The following is a 23,200-nucleotide window of genomic DNA, read 5'->3' as shown; positions in this document are numbered from 1 at the left end:
AACCCGTCCTGGCTTTCCCTGTGAGATAGTCCCTCCTGGGGGTCTCCAAGGTGAAACCAGGCATCCCCGGCGTTTGTGTGGGGCCGTTGTGGAGATGAGGCAAGCTAATGCCCAGAGTTGCCGAGTGTGCTCCCTGGTCGGAGTAGGCACCGATGCGAGAATTATCAGTCCGCTGATCCTGGTCCAAGACCCTGCCGCGTCGGGAATCGAACCCTGGTCCCGGGCCGTTCTCTGCACTCAGGTCTGCCGCCTCTAACCAGTGAGCCACACCTCTCCACTGGCTATCCATTGGCTATCTCAGGAGGGAGTTCAGGGAACTAACATGCTCGATTTATTTTCGCATGGTCCGCCTGATACCAGAAGAAATCCCCCTTATGAAATCAGCCTCAGACACTTAAAGTCTCAGAAAAAATACATACCATCACTAGTCATTAGAAGAGTCTCCGTGATTTGTACCTCATAACATTCACTAGATAGCCCACCGGCACTCTCTCCCCTCTTACCTTCTCTAGCCCTCTCTATTACAGTCTCATGAAACGCAACTACACTAGACATTATACTTTTGCTCTCCTTTCTCCCTCACCGGCCAATGGTTGTAGGTGAGTGTATTTGTATTGTATATTATTACTTTTATGTATCTACAACAAAACAATAAAACGATTTAAATATAATAAACATAGTCACTATTCCTGCATTCATTTGTACAACTACCTGCAAATGTGTACACCCAATCACCCTTCCAACGTTGCTCCTCTATTCTCCATCATGGCATCTTTATAGATAGTCATAAACACAGATGGCCCTGACAATCTGCAGGATTATGGAGTACTTTAATGAGGGAGAATTTATAACTAAACACTTAAAAAAAATTATTCTCTTAAACCAACATTTAAAACAATAGCAATTTAAATTATAAATGCTACAAGGGTAGAACTACAGGGCTGTATTCATGTTTCCTGGAACATTTTGAAAGAAAAAGCAAAAAGGTAAGAGCGGGAAATGCAGCTAGATCCTTGCCACTAAGTGGGGAACTTGATGTTACTTTGTGAGTTGCTAAAACAGAGTTTTTGGAAGGTCGGTTCCAGGCACCTAAGTTTGTATCACAGACTGACTCTTTCCTGCTCTCTGCTTATGCTTGCCCTCGAAAGTTGCCTTTTTTGCCTATTAGAGTACCTATCGATCCCTTCTTCCCTTGAATTTTAGTGGTTTCCCATGCGTGGATCCTGGGTCCCATTATTCACAATAGATTATTTTCTGGTTTTCTCTAAGTCTTCTATATATTTTCATTTCCGTTCAGAACTGGTAGCTTATGCCAGAAGGCTCCAGCTTTCAGTCATTCTCTGCATCTCGTGTTTGGGGAACAGTCATCTTCTGAACCCCTACATTCTATGCGTTACCATTGGTACAAAATCATTCTTGAAACAGGAGTCAGAAAACACACAGTCCCAGCAGTGGGTGCACAACCAAGCTCCCTTTCTGCCAGTGACATAGCAAGGCGTCCTTAATGAGGTCTCTTTTGCTCATATGTTGAAATTACCCTCACTCCCCCTATAGAAGCAGTGCAAGTAATCCTAGGATATCCAGCGGTACCAAGTTATATAACCATGTCCCCCCCCCCCCCCTTAGATCCTACTACCAATTACTTTCAAACACATTTAGCAGCCAAGGTTCAGGCACTAAATACCCATGGGTCCACATCCTATGGCTCTGGAAACCCAGTTGCACCAGATGGTCGATTAATCCCAGTTTGAGGTGCTAAGTTATTCAAGCCACCATTCTCCTGAACGTTTTAGCTGTGTCTCCTTAAGAGCATGGGACTGCTGGTTTATTGCAACAAGAAATGAATAACATTTCACTCGCTGTGAACAGGTTAAGGAACCAAGAAGTTAAGGAACCAAGTTTCGGTTAGCTACAATGACTCCTGAGAGTTGCACTTGTACGTGGACCTAAGCTCCACCCGTGGGCGTCCAATGTTGAAGTACTCATTTAACAAGTTCCAGCAAACCCATGGCTCCTCGTCTGTCTCTCCTCCACACAAGGGGCTTAATTGTAGTGGATGGACTCTGAGCCAGACATCCCAATGCCACTTCAGGGGATCATGAATAACTGCATCCAATAAGGCACTACTACTTGGTGCCAATAAAAGGCCATGGGGGCTCTGCCCATTGAGACCGTATCATTCCCACTAAAGAATTATAAATCTATGATTTGGTGGAAGCTCTGACTCTTCCACCGAAGCAAGTTCTGACTGTCGAGCTCCATGCCCTTAAGCAGGCTCTGGAGATTCGGAGGAAGACGTACATTGGCCAACTATTTCATATGCAGTTTCAAGCTTGTCTTCCGTGACCCCCAGTTTAACCTGTCATGGTAGTGGCCACATCCCCCTGGGGCAAAGGTTCTTCCGCTAACAAGGAGACTACCCACAATGTCACAATTCCTGTGAGAAAAAAGGCACTAGGCTGATGGTCTCTCTCTTCCTGTGACCGACAAGTCAATGCCATTATGTTCGAGTTACAGGCTACACTTGTGTCCAAGGTTTATTGGTAAATATGTTTGGTCCCCAGTTATACCCAGAAGGAGTACACTTTTATGCTTAATCTAGACAAAGAAGCAAGTGAGCCAAAAATTATGTCAGATTACCCATGGACACTGCGAAAAGGAACATGAACGTGGAGTTGTTCATACGCCTGCAGACATGGCAGAAGTCTTCAGGCCTCAAGTCAGAGGCCAGAAAAAAGTGAAAGACTTCCTGTCTTATACCCTTCCACTGACGAGGTCCTCCAGCAGTGCTTGATATTCAGGCAGACAGCTAATCTAAATATATTTCAGTTTACTCGTCCCTGGTCCTAAACTTGAGATTGTGAGGAGATATTCTCAACCTCACAGTGGAGTTTCAATTCTGCCTGAAATGTATGGTTAAAGCCTTCATTCATTGGATGGTGCGCTAACTGCCATCACGTCTCCCATAATACATTTGCTACAAGTTAGATTTGTCCCTTCACATATACATGTTGGAGTACAAAGGCATTTTTCAAACTCCAAAATCTTTCTTTCTTAAACTGAGAACTAAGCTGGTGGTAGAGCTCATGTACGAAACCATAGCTTTCTGTTCCATAACCAAAAACAAGAAGCCCCCCCGGGCCCCCCCCAGCGCCTTGAGACCCTTCCGGGTGAGTAGCGCGCTTTACAAATTGTTCTGATTGATTGATTGAAGGCATACATTCCCTGCAACTTGTACAATACTTGGCTCAATATGTGGCTTCCTCCTAATCTTCAGAGCCTGCTTAAGGGCAGACAAAATGTGGAAGTTGCCAATCAGTCACAGTGAATACTGGCTGGTTCCTACAATGCAGAAGTCAACAATACAGTTAAACACAGTCTGAACAGACATCCCCAATAACGTCATGAGTGGGAGGTTCACCCAGGAGATCCGCAAATCCATCTTAAAGGCCTGTGGGTGCCCAAAAAAGATGCCCTTTCCACTCAATTGAAATTCAGGTGTAACAAGTTTGCAACCAGTATGAGCATATGGCCCAGATCCTTGGGGAAAGGACTGATGTTAGATTGTACAGGAGCCTTCCTACGTATATTTCCTCTAACACCCTGTATCCCAGCAGGTCCTACAGATGATCAGGCGTACCTCAGGGTGCTCAGACATCCTGTTTACTCTGCCTTGGTCCCAATAAAATTTGTTGGCAAACCTGCTCAATCTCCTTCAGCAGGGTCTCATTCACCTCCAATAGAGGAGGGACCAATTTTCATGGAAGGAGAAATGATGATTGACCCTACTACACCATTGCTCAACTTGAGAGCCTGTGTCAGAGCAGCCTCTATGCAGGGAAGAGAACCTAGGTGCAGGCCAGGAGGACTTCCACTAGAGCATAGTGCAGGAGCGAATGTTTGAGGCTCTAAAACTGTGCCTTGTGAAGAAAGTAAAATTTGCTTACCTGTGCAATGCATGATCATGACCTTTTTGCAAAACCTGGTGAGTCGACCTTGCAGATAGACACCTTCAATACCATTATTAGGGACATCTCTGAAATACCGGCTTTTAGCGAGTGAACCTATACAAGAAAAGGCTGTAAAGATTCATATATATGCTGGTCTCTTGGCTGACTATCAGGGCTTGGCCAGCACCCACCCAAGACATAGGTTGAGGACCTACTAAAGGGTTGGAGGTCATGCCCTGTGACCCAGAACTTCTTCCCACTTACTGTCTTAGATTTCAATGCAGCATCGCAATGATTAAAGCCCACTCCGTCTACTCAGGTGGATTGGGCACCAGCACCTCAAGGGCAACATCCACCAGGAGCTGGTGTTTGGGCTAGAATTAACCTATCCAACTAATGGGTTGCTTCTGTGTTGTACCTCACCCTATGGCAGCTTTCACAGATAGGAGCCCCTCAAAGGTGTACCTATGAGTTGCAGAGTATCCTCCTTCTAATAGACACCCTTGAACTCTAGCACATTCCAACGCACAACTGTACACTCCAGTACTCTCCAAAGGCAAAGTTCATGCCCATCCACTCATCCACTTGGCCAATCACATGTATAGTGTGTGCACTCTAACAGCTAAGCCCTAGCCATACAGTCATTTAGCATGCCATCTCATTGTAAAAGGAAAGATCTAGTTGTCTTGACTCCAGAAGGGCATTAGTATCAGAGCACTTAAGGAGCCCAAAAGGAACATGAACATACAGCACACTCATATTACAAAGCATGCCATTATCACCATTGTGCATCCTGTTGAGCGAGATCTTTGCACAACCATTCACTTGTTTCTCAATTATTATGCCCTTGTAACAATCACTTCGCTCTTTATAATCCGTAGCAACCCCTCTTACAATTCCTAGGCCAATCCTTTACTGATCACATTGCTGCCTCCATCCAGCAATTCTTCATTCCTCTTTCACTAAAATTAAGGCCAAAACCATCTCGAAATGAATTTCCTCATCACTCTACCCCGATGTCCACATTTCCATCTACTAATTGCCCATCATCTATCTGCTCTTATTTGACGCACGTATATGTGCATCATGTAGATTCTGTAGGGGCTGAGTGGATACCACATCCTCCTTCCCATGGTTTTCCTCAGGGTAGAGCGGCATCTCCTTCATGAAACTGCTACCCTCATACAATGAAACCGGTTAGTGCTCAGTTTTACAGTTCACTTGTATGTGCTGTTGATCATCTTGCTTATAGTTCTCTGATCTTCACAGTTAAATGGACAATGCTACCCATTACAGTATCTTTAGAGGAAAAGCTGTATGAATGACACTGATATTAGTTCCATCTCCTTGCTCCCTAGGGGACCTTTTGGGAACAGCCATGCAGAACCTGGACAAGCTCCTCCAGTTGCCATTCGGCTGTGGTGAGCAGAACATGGTGCTCTTCACTCCAAACATCTACATCCTCGAGTATCTGAACAAAACAGGGCAGTTGACAGAGGAGACTAAATCCAAGGCTATTGGCTACTTAACAGTTGGTGAGTGGTCTTTTTTGAATAATGAAATGTCATGTTTTATCCCCTGACAATAGTAACTACAGACCCAGGGACTGGCACTGCGGTAAATTAATTTCTGGTTCATTTGTAAACAGGACTCCGTCTGCACATTTACTCCTTACTTTGTCATCCTGAATTGTAAGAGAAGGTTTGAAGGAGCCACGTTCTGTCATCTAGCTTGATTAGGGTTGGTTGTAGCTTCCTTTCTTCAGTTCTTCTTTTCTCCAGTAACATGCGGCAAAAGGACAGGTGATTTTTGGTATCACAGTGGGAGTAATTTCAGCAAAAAAATCTCATGCTAATCAGCTAACTTAACAAAGCAGAGCATGTTTTTTTTCTTCTGAAAACCAAAAACAGATAGATAGATAGATAGATAGATAGATAGATAGATAGATAGGTAGATAGATAGATAGATAGATAGATAGATAGATAGATAGACAGACAGACAGACAGACAGACAGACAGACAGACAGACAGACAGACAGACAGACAGACAGACAGACAGACAGACAGACAGACAGATAGATAGATAGATAGATAGATAGATAGATAGATAGATAGATAGATAGATAGATAGATAGATAGATAGATAGATAGATAGATAGATAGATAATGTATGTGATGCATTGGGATTTTTCTGCCAGCATGGGCAGTTTCCCATTATTCCTGTTCCTGAATGCCATATCTTGCATGACAAATTCAATAGGATCGAAAACAGTGTTGGATGTGTTGGATGGCCTGGTCTAATTTGAGAAGACCTCATGATCCTGTGTGGAATTTGGACCTGTGGTAGACGATCCACTGGCAGAAGTTTCCAAGGGTGAAGAAAGCTGAAGCTCTGGCTTCTGAAATCACAGCCGTTTTAGTGACTTTAAAATGATGGGGTAATTGCAAGGGGCAAAATGCTGCACCCCCAGTTTACTGTAGATTACTCTAGAAACCTCCTTAGAGACCACTGAATAAGAGGAGTAGCATGCCAAGATATGATCTACCTCTTTTAGGATTCTATGAACATAATGGGTTTACTTAAAAGGAGAACAACAAGTTCGAGGCTTGCACAGTGAGATACTCTCTTCATAGAAGACATAAATATGGAATACAACTTACTGACATCTTCAGATGTGGAAGGAGAGTATACTTTTCTGAATATCTTCTGACATAAATACTATGTCCTAAATATTGTTTACAAATATGTTGTCCCATTAGAGTTACTAGAATATCTAACACCCAATAGAACTATTTGTATGCGCATTATTTAGTGAGAAAAAAGCTATTGAGCCTTGACACTACATGCATGTTTTGCATATGAGTTCAACCCATTTTGTAAGTCCAGATTTTTTCCCTTTTGATCGCCCACTTTTGGACCCTTATTGTGGATGAGTCTCCTTACCTGACTCTCACTCCCAGTAATGACATGGTAAATTGGACTGCACATATTTACTGCCGGTGTCCGCCTTGTAAGATAAAGCCACTGAGATACAGCTAGAAGTAAGGGGCACTAGACTGATTAGACGTGCACACATTTGCACATGCATGTGCGCACCGGTGCAGAATGAGACTACAGACATGGGCAGCCTGGTAGCTGCACACAGGTAACCTGCCTGTGTCAGTTTCAAATTGCACACTTGGCCAGTCAAAATACCCCTTTTGACAGGCTAAAACCTTACTTATAAATAATAATAAGACAGGTTTATTTAGACCTTATTGCCATAAAAGCAGGGCACAGATATTTAAATGTAGGGTATGTAGAAATGAATGTTAAACATGTCCTTACAGTGAAATATTTGGTCCTCAGTTGGTGGAAGACTTGGACTTCTGTGTCCCAGCAAGCAAAAGGGGGCTTCAGGAGCCAAACACAGGAGAAAGCTTGCACAGGGAGCCAGTGAAACCAGCTCCTTGCAAAGTGTGCCATTTTGAGGCCAGGAGGCCTGATGAGAGGAAAAAGGAGAGAGTGCTGTAGTGGCCTGCCCAAGTAGCAGTGTGCTCACCATGCTCTGTGTGCCCATGTCTGGGGGGAACGGGGCAGCCACCGCAATCCATGCACCCTACCCACACAGATTGAGTGTGTAGAATGCATTCCCCAGCTTCCACACTGGCAAACAGCAGTGCTGGTCTTGCAGAGTGCCAGCTGTAAGTAGGCCCCCAACCCGAGGAACAGCTGAGTTTCTGGTGGGCCTGGACACTCAGGATTTTTTTTAAAAAAAGGAAAAGAAAAAGGATAAAGAAAAAAGAAAAAGATGTGCGACACCCTGCCACATTGAAATATAGAAGCGACCGGAGCCACTACTATAGAATGCCTTGTTCTACAGAAGGGACGCCCTATTATGCACTGCAGGGCTTAATGTGCATATGTTTTTACTACTTGTGGTTGCCCCAGGATGGCAGAGACACTACCAAGGTACATTTTAAGTATTGTGGGGGCTGCAAGGTGTGTATCAGCACCTCTCTCTGTCCCCCCAGATGAAATTGGTAACTGACCTTAAGTTTCTGGGGTCAGGAAAGGCATGACTCCCAGGCTTCTCATTATTTTCTTTAAAACACTCCTATGGCTGGGACTGTCGTATGGCTTGCACTTTCTCATGTAAAATTGTGCCTTTGTTGGACAACATAAATATTGGACTGATGCGAGACTGCCTCTGAACACCCCTCAGGATATGTTAGCCAAGTGTGTATGCAACCTCAGAACATGACAACCCTCACTCCCCAAGGAAATTGTGGTAACAGATTTAGAACCCTTTCGCTCAGCTACTTATGCATACCCAAAGAAACACACAACATGAACTTTAAATATTTATTGCAGCATTGCGATTCTTGAGTAAAATATGTGCACTGCAATGATTAATAGAAGGAAATAGAATAACATGATTAACAATCTGGGAATGGTGAAAAATATGACCAATTCAACCATTTTGCAGATCACATAAAACTATATGCTTGCATACAAGTACTGTCAAATAGTAAATTCCTACCTAGCGCATTCTCCCCTATTGTGTTTAAGGTGAGTGGATCTGTCAAATCCCTATTGGGTGATCTAACTCCCCATTACCTGTGGGTTAGTGTCAGCAAGCTACCCGTCTTGGCGTACAGTTGGACAGCATCCCTCGCATAAGATGACGTAATCAGCTGAGCTGGAATTCTGGCATGGACCGGCCCTCTCAGTTCCAACTAAATGCTCCTCTGATCTATACAAAGAAGTGGTTCTTTATATAAAATACATAGCACCATTGCTGCCATGTCGGAGTCTCAGTCAGGCCACAATTGTTTATTCTAGTATGATAGCTCTGTTGCCTACCGCACAATAATAACAATGACTTGTGCGCAGTGAACTTTATCCCTTGTACTGAATGTACAAGGATAGTGTGCCCACGAAGTTGAAATGCAAGCAAATGCAGTTTCAGAGAATGTTATCCTGCACTAACGTGCTCGCAAATCTATGCCAAAAGTACAGTGTTTAAGAGAGAAGGCTACTTAAGAAATGTGAGCATATAAAATGGCGCAGTTTCTAACCTAGCTGAACCAGACCACTTGACAGAACTTCTGCTGTACTGCCTGGGAGGGCAGTGAACTCCAGAGGTGAGTTCTATGGCTAAATGTCATGAGGTTTAAAGGTGTTGAAGAAAGATTCGGACAAAAGTAATGTTGTTTTTAAATGTTTTATTGACAATATAAGGCAGACAGTGATTTGTTTTATACATTTTGCAATGATTAGTTGACAATACGTAGTCAATTTAACCTTTGAAGTATAGGGGTCAGCAAATGGCTGTCTCCCGCACTCCCTCACCAGTTAGTCTATTGTCCATTGGCCGTCGCTGGGGAGGGCTATAAGGGAATTCCTATTTTAATTGTTATCCCGTGCTGCTCAGGAAGAGTTCCCAGAGCAGCCCAAGTCTGTTTTTTTGTTTGTTTTGTTAATGATGATCAGTGTGCAGGGCTACTAATGTCAGTACTACTAAAGTGAAAATAAAATGAGCCAATCAGCTCCTTTTACTTTCACTGCGTCAGTGCTTTGGATAATATCTCAGCCACCCGAGCATTAAGTTAGGTGGGAGAGGTATCATTGGAAAGGAGAGAATCTCTACTTTCCAATGGTATTTCTCAGTGGACCCCTGTTTGAGGATCGCAAAACAGGAGAGCAATTCCCAAGCAGGAACCCACTCACTAGGCACCAGGGATTATAACTGGAGGAGCAGTCCCTTAAACTACAGTTTGTGGTCTCCCCAACTGCACCCCAAATCTTTTGACTTTTTGCCCCCCCCCCCCATGGTGGATGTGGTCGATTGCCCTCAACCTGCCCCTGAGTAGGGGGTAGAAAGTCCTCTAGACACCAGAACATTCTTTTTAAAATAACACATAGGAGTGGGTGCTGCCCACCTTGAGCATGGCCATGCCCTCTCCCCAAAAAATGATGAAACAGCATTTATGCCCCCCTGGGGTGGCAGATTGGAGGTTTGGCTCAATGTACCTCCCACAGGGGGGGGGGGGAAGTCCACTAGATGCCAGGTATTTCAAAATGGCACCAAACAAGCAAAAGGATGGGGCAGTCTACCTTGGCCTCAAGCCGTACCCTGCCCCAGAAGGGGCAATAGGATCCTTCCACCACCCTGGGGGCAGATAGGAGGTGTGTCCCAATAGGGGAGGATTCTCCAAATCTGCCCCATGAGGGACAGAAAGCACATAAGTCAGCACAGGGTAGCAAACGGTTAATGATGCGCAGAGGATTCGGGCAGGAGTCAGAAGCCCGTAATCCCTCTGCCAGTGGGGCCCACTATAACAGTGCAGCCAGATGCATAAAACAGTGCTGTACAGCCCGCGGTGCAGAGTGCTATGGGCACATCTCAAAAGGGCTCCTTTATCAAGATCATTGATGTTTTTCGGTCACTCCCTGAAAATGGCGAGAGGAATACAAATATATCCATCCTGAAAGTAGACCAAGTAAGGGCCAAGATCTCTAACTACCTCCTTTACTAGTGTCACAGGCGTCATTTGAATGGAGATAAGTAATGCTAGAGAGAGACTGGATACCTTACACAAACTATTATTTACATTTCTGGCTCTCCCTTACCAAAAGATACTGATGATATATTGGGAGGAGCAAGGGGGACAAAAGTATTGTTAATTTGAATCCCTGTCTTTCTCGCGAGCAGCTAATGATTGAGAGACTTTCAGACACTGTCTCAGAGTCCCCACCTATGCTGAAAAGAAAAGGAAAACACCAGCCAAAGCTCCATGTAAATGTCCTAAAACATCTATGGAGGGGAAGGTCACACAGTACAACAAGACTTTGTTTATCTGAGTGGAGAAAGAGAACCCTTTAAGTGCCCAACCCATCTCTGGATTAGATGCCGACAAACAGTTTTCCTCTTTAAAAGGAATAGAGGTGTTGGTAAAAAGTTTGCTGGATACAATTTTATCCAGATTGCAAGTGTTCAAACACATTGCCATTAATTGTTTAGAATTAATGAAAGAGGTCAAATCTAGACTAGGGTGAAAATTTAAAGCTAGGCCAGGGCGAAAAGCCTAATCTTTTTAAGCAGAATTTCATTTTCGCGAATGAGGGCAGTCCTACATATGCACCATTTGAGCATGCATTTATGTGTAGAGAAACCAGAACCACAATTGATTTTATTCTAGTCACAAACTAAGGTTTCTGATGTATAGTTAAAAAGAAAATCCTAAATGGCTAAGAGATCAAAATGCCCAGAGTGTAGATATTAACTGCCCTGACAGTAAGAGCAAAGGCCAGAAGATCTGAATCTAATAACAACATACAAATTGCTTGCACAAATGGTATCACTCTGAGATGGAGGAGGGCCAATCCAGAAGGCTTTTTTTCAAACCTTGTACTGGACAATTACATGTTTGTCAGTGTTAGTTTAGATGAAAAAGCGGAGGATGAGAATTTTAAAAGCACGTTTCAGAGAATCACCAGTAATGTAAAAGAGTCCATTCCCTCATATTGGTAATGAACCTAGTGGCTTGTTCTATTCTAACTGCAATAAAGCTCTTAGATCATTAAAGGAGGCACTTAATACACCAACTAGAATTGGGTGGTTCATTTTACCAATATCTACACTACCTAGGAAAATGTGCATGCAAAGTATGGGGAGTCAAACATACTGGAGATTGCAGCGAAAGTTTTTGACAATGCCCCCATTATTTTTTTTACTAGGAAAAGTGATAGAAGACATCAAAAGAGCCTCCGTGGGAAGGTGCTTGGGCCTGACAGTGTGACTGTCAATCTTAGAAACTGGGTTGTTGGTTGAAGGGGGGGTGTTCCCATGTTCAAGCAACAGCCAAAATCCCTGTCAGGTAGAACTACAAAAGTCACTAAATTAACATGTGCTTAACCCTCTGGTAGCTTGGCACAAAAGCAGTTAGACTCCCACACCAATTTTGAAAAATAGAGTAAATTGTAATCAATTATTTGACACTAAAACAACAAAAATCCAATCTAAAGAAACCAAAGTTACATTTTTCAAGTTTAAGGTAAACAACTAGTGCCTAAAAGATCAAAGTGCCAACTTTTGACATCTAGTTGCGCGAGACCGAATCAATGTCGAAAAATATGGCCAAACGCTATGGAGCGCGATTTGGATACAAAAAGTGGATTGAGCCCGGTCAATGCTTACCTTCGAACGTCAAAGAAATTTCAACAAAAAATCTCAGAGAAGGTAAAGTTCAGCAGGGCAAGACTGCAAGTGATGTCCGAGGAGGAGGCGTAGTCAATGGGGAGCACCTGGACGAAGTTGCGATGAAGATTTCTTTGTGCAAACTTAGGGCCTGATTTCGATCTCAGCGGACAGGTTATACAATCAAAATGTGACTGCTGTCCCATCAGCTGAAATATAAATTCCATAGAATACACTGGGTTTTATATTTCGGCGGATGGGATATCCATCACCTTTGTGGCGGAGTAGCCTGTCCGCCAAGATCTAAATCAGGCCTATAGTCTCTTTAATGGAAGTCGAAAATTCTCAGTAAGATGAACCTGGAGGCTGTAGACAATGAAAAATCCAGAAGGTTGGATACCCATTTTGTGAGGACCACTGAACAGGATTTGCTGCTAGGGGGAAGAACATAGTGGGAGCTGCCGCGAAGTCAGGTCGACCCAAGATGCACCTTTGGTGAATAGACAAGCAGGTTGATCCCAGTTGCCTCTCGGTTCTCGGAGAAGTTCTTAGCCAAAAACATTCGAAGTCCCAAGTTTGGGATTTTGGCTATCTGTGCACCTTTAGCACCACCACCAAGGCTTCAAGACTAGAGGAGTGCAAATTGGAGGGGTTAGAACTCACTCAGGCTGGGTCCAAGTGCCGGTTCAAGATGAGTGGAGCATTTTCTGTTCCAGAGGCTCTGATCAGGAGGCCAGTGAACTAGCTATTGGAGTCACTCTGGTAGTCCTGGATTCAAGTAGTGAAACAGTGCTCAAGCAACAGGGCATGCCTCTGAGGGTTCAAGGCAGGCTCCAGGCAGCAAAGCAGTCCTTCCATTTGCATCAAACCAGTCTTGTGGATTACACAGCAGGCCACTGCAGCAGAACTTTCTCTGAGAGTACTTCCGTAGTTCCAGAAAGTAAACAGAAGAGTGTGCCTGAGGGTCCTATTCTAATACTGGGGCCCTTATTTATGAGGCCTTGCGTCAGTTTTGCGCCGCCGGTGCGTCACTTTTTGTGACGCACCAGTGGCGTACAAAATGCGCCTTGTTGCGCCATATTTAAAAAGTGACGCATCTAAGTAGATGCGTCACTTTTTAAACCCCTGCGCCACATTATACCTGCATCAGGTATAATGTATGCAGAGGGGGCGTTCTCCCGCAAAAAGCCTCGTAATAGTGACGCAGTGAAATCTATGAGATTTCACTGCGTCACTTTTAGGATGCTGTTGCGTCAAAACCTTGCGCCTGCCTCACAGCAGGCGTAAGACTGACGCAAGCCCTTTCACATGGGGCTTTCCCCATGTGAAAGGACGCATTGCTGGAGTTGCATCACTTTTGTGACACACTCCAGTAATGCGTCACTTTTGCGCTTACAGATGCGTCAGAAATACTGACGTATCTGTAAGTCCTTGCGACATGATGCGTCATACAATAAATATGACGCATCATTGATGTCGCAAGGAGTGCGCAGTGAAAAGTGACGCATCGCTGTTTTCACGCAGCGATGCGTCACTTTTCATAAATGAGGCCCCGGGTGCCTTCTAAGAAGGAGGAGTGGTTCTAGAAAATTCCCTATAAAAATCTTGAAGTTTCCTCTGTACCATGCCCTGGCTTCTGGATGTCTGCATGAACAATATAGTGATGACAAGTCCTTTGTGTGATGGCAGGGCATAGCCTTTTCAGTTGCAAGTAGGGTTGCTCCCATCCTGCCAATTATGGCCCATCCAGGCATAGCTAATAATTCTATTGTGTGGCTGTCTTGGAGGAATAGAAAAAGTCCAACTGCCAACTACACCCAGTCATGTGACCCAGGAACTGGCAGCAGGCACCAAATAGCTTGGGCAGAAAAGGCCAACTTTCTAAAAGTGTAATTTTCAGAATTGTAACTTAAAATCCAACTTTATCATTAAAGAGGATTTTAAATTACAATTTCTCAGACACCAAACACATGCCTACCTGTTCCCAATCAAAAGTTAGCACTTATTGAATGTAATAAGGGAATGCAGTGCTATCTTATGGGAGAGGTAGGCTGGACAGTAGTGAAAAACAAATGTGTGAATTTCTCACAACCAGAACATGTACAACTAAAAGTACATGTAAAACCTTTTAATTTCAATGCACCGTAAATAATAAATAAATTGATACTTGTATAGCGCACTACTCACCCGCAAGGGTCTCAAGGCGCTGGTACGAATACCGCTGTGGAACCCATCCTGCCTTTCCCTGTGAGGCGTCCACGCCTGGGCACCCCCAAAGTGGAGGCCAGGCATCCTTAGCGTTATGGGGGCCGTTGTGGAGATTAAGCAAGCTATTGCCCAGAGTTGCAGAGTGGGACTCCATGATTGGAATAGGCACTGAGGCGAGAATTATCAGGTCCGTGGAATTTTGAGCCCAAGACCCACCGAGGCGGGGAATTGAACCCTGGTCCCAGGCTAGACCTCTGCATGAGGGTCTGCCGCTCTAACCATTGAGCCACACTTCTCCATCCTCTATGGGCTACCTAGGGCCTACCTTAGGTATGACGTTTATGTGATAAAAGGGTAGCATAAGGCTTGGCAAGGGGTTTATCTTGCCAAGTCAAATTGGCAGTTTAAAACTCTAACAGGCTGCAATGGAAGACCTTGGAAATGTTTTAAGAAGCTACTTAGGTGGGTGGTACAATAAGTGCTGCAGGCCCCATAGTGGCATTAAATTTACCAGCCCTGGGCTTATAGTATACCAAATTTACCAACCCTGCGCTTATGGTATACACTTTACTAGGGACTTATGTGTAAATGAAATATGCCAATCAGTTGCAAACCAATTTTGCCATGTTTTAGAGAGTGAGCACAAGCACATAAGCACTGGTTAGCAGTCAGAGAGTCCTAAGACCAACAAAAACGAATTTAGCAAAACTAGGAGAGTAGGCAAAAAATTTGCAGTGAGGAACAAGTCTAACGTCAACATTTGTAAAGCAAATATAGATATATGGGATCCACTCAACTAATTTGTTGAGAGCTGTTTGTAGATCTGGTATTTTAAAGACTTGGTCAACCTCCTTAATTGTTCCAATTAACAAGAAAGGAGATAGGGTTGATCCATAATGCTATCAGCCATTCTCACTTCTTGATTCATTCCTGAAGGTGGCAGATAGTGTATTAGTTTTGGGACTGGAGAATTGGGCAGAGGAGAATGAAGTGCTTTTGGATACACAATATGGTTTCCGTAAGTGGGTAGGGACAGTCAAAAGATCTTCGCTAAAGTGGCCCATCGGGAGACCCGTAGGGCAATGCAGCGCATTCCCGACGAGGAGCAAAACGCCCAATGATGAAGCATGAGATCCCTCGAGGTGTGTGAGGGCATTAGGAGACAAGACTTGCTATTTCCTCTCACCTCAAAAATTCTAGGACCACCTACACCTCTATCTAAAGCTATATTGAGTGGGTGACTACCTGTACCCCTCATCTGGAACAGTGCCCCCTATTTTGATTAATACGGTTTACGTTTGGAGCACGGGCACTGGACCTTAACCGGCTCCAGGTCCCCCCCTCTTTGTATAGATGCATAGGCCCTAAATAGACCAAATGGCAGAGTGCAGTGTGATTGAACAGTTGAACATGTAGTTTTAAGTTTTACATGTCGTGGTTGTGAAAAACTCTTACATTGGAGTAGGTTTTCACTACTCCAAGGATTATCTATCTATCCGATAGGATAACAGTGGATTACCTTATTATATTAAATACGTGATATTTAATTGGAAGTAGGTAGTAATGTTGAGTTTGGTGTCTAAGGAATTGTTATGTAAAACCCTCTTTCATGAAAAAGTTGGATTTTGAGTGACAATTCCTGAAATGCCACTTTTAGAAAGTTTGCATTTTCTTGTCCTAACTGCCTGCCTCTGCTGGAATAAGTTCCTAGAGGTGTTCCTCATTTTCTAGACCTTTTATGTGGCATTAGTTGAGCTTCTCCTTAAAAAAAGAAGAAATCCTGAAGTTTAGGCTCTTCGTGACCGCAAACAGACCCGTTCACGCCAAGATCTTGACGCCCGTGCCAACCGCCAACACGAAGTTCTGGTGAACTCAACTATTCGCACTTCAGCAACCACCAGCAATGACTGGCAACGTGAAATATGCCCTTCGTGCTACAGCCCGCAGTGACTGCCAATGCAAATCTCCAGCAATGACCATCCATGATGCCCGACATAACCTTCGCAGTGCAGCGACGACCATCTGCAACACTCTTCCTGCTTCTCGTCGCCTCTTCTGCAGCAAACTAGACTCTTTGCGCTAGACGTTATGAGGCAACTCTTTCATCATGGTCAGTCTGAACTTTTGACTTTTACCTGGTCTTGCACAACCACATTACCGTGAGTGGCACTTTGTGCTTTTAGAAACTATGCTTACCATAAATCTTTAGAATTGCATTTCTCTGGTTCTAATAATTGAATTTTTGTCGTTTTGGTGTCAATTAATTTATTACATTTTACTCTTTTATTTTCTAAATTGGTGTGTGATTTTTCTTGTGTTTTGTTTTTACTGTATTGCTGTTTGTGTGCTGAATAAATACTCTACACTTTGCTTTAAGTTAAGTCTGACTGCTTTTGTGTCAAGCTACCAGAGAGTTAAACACAGGTTAATTTAGTGACTTTTTTGGTTCACCCTGACAAGGATTGCAGCTGTCGATTGGTTAGGGCTTGACCCCTCTCAAGCAAGAACCCAATTTCTTACAGGCTGGATCCGAGGTCTGCCTCCAACGGCCCTCACTTTGTAGGGCCACCAGAGGGCCGTCAGAGGGTTTAAATCATGGCAGAGATGGATTAGTCTCTGCCGTGATTCAACCTAAGGTCTGTCTACATATATATCTGGTGGCCAATCACAGTCTTGGTGGTATAGATACTATAATATCAATATTGAAATCAGGCCCTAAGCTCTGACCACAACAGGATTTGCTTGGAAGATAAACAGATTTCATCTAAAAGGCAGATTTCATCCAAAACACCACACAAAACTGGCAAAACGTAGTTGTTTATCACTGTGTTAAACAATGCCAGCAACCAAAGAAGTCACACAAGCCCATTCAACATGACACACTAGACCGAATAAAGGAGAGACTCACACAACATAAACACATATAACCTCCTAGAACCGTGAATGGCCTGTTATCGTAATAGCTTACTAAGTGTGGATCCATAATTGAATGAATGCCTTTTGAAGTACTTAACTGTGAATGCAAACATGCTTTGTTGGCTCTGTTTGCTTTTCTTACACAGGAAAGCCCAACATGCAATAGAACATGCTAGGCAAAACACCTCCAATGTTTACAGCCGGGCAGCCTTGTAGTGGTGCCCCAATGCTACCAACAGCACCCACTCCCAAAAAATATCAAACTACCACTCACCTACTACACATAGACAGACCTTACCAAACGTATCGAAACCAAACAGTCAACAATGCATGGTATTTACTGTCCGGATAGATATGCAATTGGCAGCAGAACCATGCAAGAGAACAGTCTGATACTAATAAATAATAGAGGATAGCAGACTTTGTTAATTATGGGCTAGTGCATCTTTCATAGACAATTGGGCTGACCCTGCCAGAGTCAGGTAAAGTAACAATGCCCTCGTTCTCAATGTGTATAACTTTTCAGCTCCCTGGAACTCTCGCGTTCTTTTATCCTACCTGATGAGGGACACGATCTGAGAGGGAAGAAACGTGGGAATACAAGGCCTGAAGCGAGAACAGAGAACATTGATCTTATTGATCTCTCACTGTGTTTCTGTCTGAATTTCTTGACAGGTTATCAGCGACAGCTAACCTATATGCATGACAGTGGTTCTTACAGCGCATTTGGTTCACGTTTTGGTGGCGACGGAAACACCTGGTAAGTCACCCTTGCTGTTTTTTTCTCATTGGCACAGGGTTAAGTTTTGTGTTCTGGTGGTTATCACATCTGATTTGGTTAAACTCTGTATAACTTATCCGAGCAGGATTTGGAGAAGAGAGATGTTACATCTATCCATAATCTGTCAGCAGTTAACCTGTTCTCAAAGTTGATGCATCTTCTGAATTAATTGAGTGTTTTGACTAGCTCAAAATACAAGGTATAGTATTTTTAGGTGCAGACTACGTTTGAGATTTGGCATTCAACCATCTTCATCCACTGTCAATATGTGGTGAGCTCATGATACGTGACAAGCTAATTTCTAAGAAATTGCATTTCTCATTAGGCACATACATCGACTCTTTTTAAATCAAAGTAAAACGTCTTTTATATAAGGGTTTGTATTGGTAGATATGAAAATGCAACAACAAGCCTTGCTCAGAGCTGAACAGAATGTGAGAAAGAAAAGAAACAACATAGTCTAAGACGAAATTCGAAGCTAATGCAACATCCACACTCCTTTCCTTGGCCACTTTTACATTTAAGAAACCATTAGCAGACTTTTATAGCCACCGTCTGAGGTTCCGGGTTTTTAGGAACCCGGTGGTGCCAGGGGATCACACCCGAAGACCTCTGAGTTCTCCCTGTTCCGGACCACAGAAACCAAGAGTCTTCTAGGTGAAGTCAAAGATAGAGTTTTATTGGCTGCAACCAAGTAACATGTGTCCTAGAAGCACGACAGCACGGGCCGTAAGTTCTTAGGAGACTGTTCGTTTTTACAGAACCAGCCTTCTCCTTTTATACATGGTTTTACACTTCAGGCAAGAATTCTTGAGTTTATGATATGGTCATACACATATTTACACAATAGAGCAAAACGCGAAGTCATGACGGCCAACCCATATTTTAGATGTCCAGTTTGTGATAGATGACCCAGCCCAGCCTGGAATTACAATCAGATATCGATGAAAACCCCAATAGAACAGGGCACCTCCTTGTCATAAAACTGGCCATAAACAAGGAACATGGGCAGGTGTATGTGTGCAGAAAACATGGTCTGTAGGTGGTGAATGGTTTATGGCATGTTATGTATTGATGCTATCTCATTCGGCCACTGGGCGAGGGGCTGCCCAAACAGGTTTGGCTGGAGGCGGTAGAGTCAGTTCGGCCAGGTCATGGGGAAGTCAGCTAAGGTGGACGTGTCCTTTCAGATCAAGCTCGACCTTAATCAATTGACTTATATGAGGGCAAGGCACAAGATGGATGCCGTTCACAAAATGGAGTCCGAGGGTTCGGAACGGAAACCACAATTTAAGGGTGTTAGCATTGCCCAATCATGACGCAAATGCACAGGGATAATGTCCTAATCATTACCGGTCTGCCGATACCAAATTCGTCATGGTACGATGGCATTTTGTGACATGAGTGTTGGACCTCGGTACCATATTACAGCAGGATCCGGAAATCCAGAACCACACGTCGGTCATTAATGACAATGTAAAAATTACACATCAACAGGATTTCAAACTTTGTGAAGGATGAGCAGGTCTTTGTCAAATTCTAAGGTGTTTTACTCCCTGGTTTATATTGTGTTTATACTATGTCTCTGTGTGGTTTACTGCTGCAGCAGAGAGTCTTTAGTGATGTATTTACACTGTTACAATATCGTACCCTCTAGAACAGGAATGATGCTGTATTTTGAACTATTGCTGGAGTTTCATCTCAGGTTCTCTGGAGGAGTTGGTTTTTAAGAAGCAGGGAGCAAGATCAAATAACACATCTATATATTGACTTTCTCTTGTCACAACACAGGCTTGTGACTTTGAACATCTATCCAAAATATCCCTCCATGTAGTATCATCAACATTCGCAGTGTTAGGACAAGCACCCGTGGGTGCCCCGGTTTAATGAACCAGTTGAAGTTCCCAAGGCTCAAGGTCAAACATTCAAGATCAGTCCCATGTCGTGGCAGTCTGCTGCAGAAAGGGCTAGGTGTGTGGACTAACCCACACATTTGCCACTGTACTGAGTGTAACTACTTCATCCACATGATGTATTACGAGTCCATAATTCCAAAGCCCTATTTCACTCCCTTGAAATAGGGTGCATTACATCATGATCCTGTCAACACTGAGGACTTGTTTGCACTGGACCACTTTCAAAGATCACCAGGCATCACTTGTGGAGAAGTCAGCAGAATACATTTGTGGCTTCTTAAATGTAAATGTATTGCGACTTATATACCGTCCTGGCTTTTTCCCTGTGAGATAACCCCTACTGGGCATCCCGAAGGTGAAAGCCAGGCATCCCGCAGCGGGTGGGCCGCTGTAGTGGAGATTAAGCAAGCTATTGCCGAGAGTTGCAGCGTGGGACCCCATGATTAGAGTAGGCACCGAGGCGAGAATTATCGAGTCTGTGGACATTTTTGGGCTCAGGACCCTGCCGCGTCAGGAATTGAACCCTGGTCCCGGGCCAGACCTCTGCATCAGGGTCTGCCGCTCTAATCAGTGAGCCACACTCCTCCACTTCTTACACTCATGTGGCCAGTGTAGACTGGAGCTCTGTATGTGCTTTCTCTATCGTGTGCCGTACCTGGCTCAGATGAGCATGGTTTAGCAACTCCAGCTAGTAGCCCAATACTACCCTCTACCCCTCTCATTTGCCTCAGAGATTTCAGGTTGTCCCATGTCAGTTGTATTCCTGTCTTTCCATTACATTTTAGCAATAGTAGTCTTTTATTTGTGACATAAAATGTAAGAATGCAAAGAATCCAATTAAAATGCTGGATTGAAGTTCAGATCCTCTCTCTCAGACTCTGTCTTCATGCCTCTCTTCAGCATCTGTTCTGCTTTTCAATATGTTACCTCTATCGTACCCCAAGTTCTTCATCCCCCTTCTCTCCTGTTTCTTCATTTTATCTCCCCCGACTTTTCTCCTCACTTTTCCTCTGTTTCTCACAGTCTAGTTATCTCTCCCTTTCTTCCATCTTTCTAATATTCCCTTTTCACCCATCTCCCTCGTCCTCTATCTTTCTATTTCCCCCACTCTGTGTCATGTCCCCGACCCTGAAGAAATTCATGGACACAGGTTAGTGTGCAGATGCTTCTTGATTGTTCTTTACCAGACTCGGAGGCTAGGGTGCTGGCCAGTCCGGTGCCTTGCATCTGAGTGTACCATGTGAGTGTGTTTCCTGCTCCTCCCTCCTGTCCAGAAGTAGTGTCCAACATCCAGTGCATGGCAGGTCTAGTGTCCTACCACTTCTCCACCACTGCGACATCTCCTCCCTTTCTGGCAAACAAAAAACCTTCCTGCGGATGTAAGAGGGAAAGAGAGATAGAGAGAAATGGAGAGGGCAAAAGGAAGGACACAAAGGATATGAAGGGGAAAAAAGAGAGATAAAAACAGTGCGAGAAATGGGACACATGTAAGACTCAGTCTTTTTGGTCTTGGATTACACTTCTTTGATCAGTCTCTTAGACTTTTGAATCATTCGCGATGGGTGTGAGCTTCCTTTGTTCAAGGGCAGGCATCCGCCTGACCTTAGCTCTGTTCCTTCGTCATGGAGCGGTCCCGCACCATTGGGTTGAGCTGTCTAATAAGATCCCTGTGAGATGTCACATTTGACTGGCACCTGTGTGTGCCTGCTCCCATCGCCCTCATTGTCTGCTGCAGCAGGAACTCCCTGAAGTGAGAACTGTTCATGGTGATGGAGTAGGGCCCTGACGCTGCCATAATCATTGACCCTTTGACATTCGTGACAGTTAGTGGGTTGCATGAGAATGGAGTGTCAGACTTCTGTGTTTGTCGCTGTCCCACCAGTACGAGATCTCCGGGCTTGAGCTTACGTTTAGTTGCTTGTTGTCAAGTGACTGCTTGTTTCTTCGTCTTGGCTTCCTCTGCAGGAGTGAATCTGATGCTGTGTCCCAGTGGGGCCGTGATCTCCAGTTGTGGCAGATGTGTCCTGCTCTTTCTTCCTAGTATGAATTCTACCGGGAATGCCAAGTTGAGCTAGGAGTGGTGTTGTGATAATCCCTCAGGGCTTGACATAGGGCTTGGCCAACTGAGATTTGTGTGAGCTTTTCTCTCTGAACTGTATTCTTTATGTCGCTCAGCCATGCCAGTCGATTGCGATCAATGTAGCATTATCTTCTGCTGGTTTATGCCAAGGTAGTGTATGAATCTTTGAAATTCCTACCTGAGAAATGGGGGTCAATCAATCAATCAATCAATAAATCAATCAAGACACTTATAAAGCGCACATCATACCTGTTAGGGTATCAAGGCGCTGGGGGGGGGGGGGGGGCAGCTACTGATCGAAGAGCCAGATCTTGAGGAGTCTTCTGAAGGCTGGGAGGTCTTGGGTCTGCCGTAGTTTTGTGTGGAGGGTGTTCCATGTCTTGACAGCGAGGTGGGAGAAGGATCTGCCGCCGGCGGTTGTTCTTCGGATGCGAGGGACTGTGGCGAGGGCGAGGCCTGCAGAGCGGAGCTGGCGGGTGGGGGTGAGTCGTCTGTTGAGGTATGCTGAGGCGGTGTTGTGGAGAGTTTTGTGCGCATGGAGGAGGAGCTTGAAGGTGACCCTCTTGTTGACGGGGAGCCAGTGCAGGTCTCTTAGGTGGGGGTGATGTGGCTGCAGCAGGAGATGTCCAGGACAGAGGGAGACAGAGGGATGGAGACAGACAGAGGGAGGAGGGCGACAGAGGGATGGAGAGGGAGGGAGACAAATAGATGGAGGGAGACAGATGGAGGGAGACAGAGGGAGGGAGACAGAGAAAGGGAGACAGACAAGAGGGAGACAGACAGAGGGAGGGAGACAGAGGGAGAGAGAGGAAGGGAGGAAGAGAGGGGGAGGGAGACAGAGATATGTAGAGAGAGAGAGAGAGAGGGAGACAGACAGAGTGAGTGAGACAGAGGGAGACCAAGGTAGACAATGGGAGGGAGATAGAGAGAGGGAGGGCGACTGAGAGGGAGGGAGACAGAGAGAGAGACAGAGAGAGGGACGGAGACAGAGACAGACAGAGATTGAGACAGAGACAGACAGAGACAGGGACAGACAGAGACAAATAGAGGAAGAAACAGGGACAGGGTCAGACAGACAGAGGCCGAGACAGACAGAGATGGAGAGGGACACAGAGGGAGGGAAACAGGGACAGACAGAGACAGGGACAGACAGACAGATAGAGACAG

The 23,200-nt window shown here is 44.6% G+C and overlaps 1 protein-coding gene across 1 annotated transcript in view; it reads left to right on the top strand.

The window, feature by feature from the left end:
• The window catches only part of LOC147727726 (alpha-2-macroglobulin-like), a 1,118,600-nt gene that overhangs the window by 845,608 nt on the left and 249,792 nt on the right, over positions 1 to 23,200 (top strand). The window contains exons 25-26 of the mRNA XM_086961723.1: positions 5,309 to 5,485; positions 17,932 to 18,016. Of these exons, the coding sequence (XP_086817849.1) occupies positions 5,309 to 5,485; positions 17,932 to 18,016 (262 nt within the window). The remainder of the gene's footprint in view (positions 1 to 5,308; positions 5,486 to 17,931; positions 18,017 to 23,200) is intronic.

This window comes from Lissotriton vulgaris, chromosome 3_1 (assembly GCF_964263255.1).
Source record: "Lissotriton vulgaris chromosome 3_1, aLisVul1.2, whole genome shotgun sequence".
Lineage (NCBI taxonomy): Eukaryota > Metazoa > Chordata > Amphibia > Caudata > Salamandridae > Lissotriton > Lissotriton vulgaris.
The sequence above is the reverse complement of the archived record's forward strand: the minus strand, read 5'-3'. Positions and strand labels throughout refer to the sequence as shown.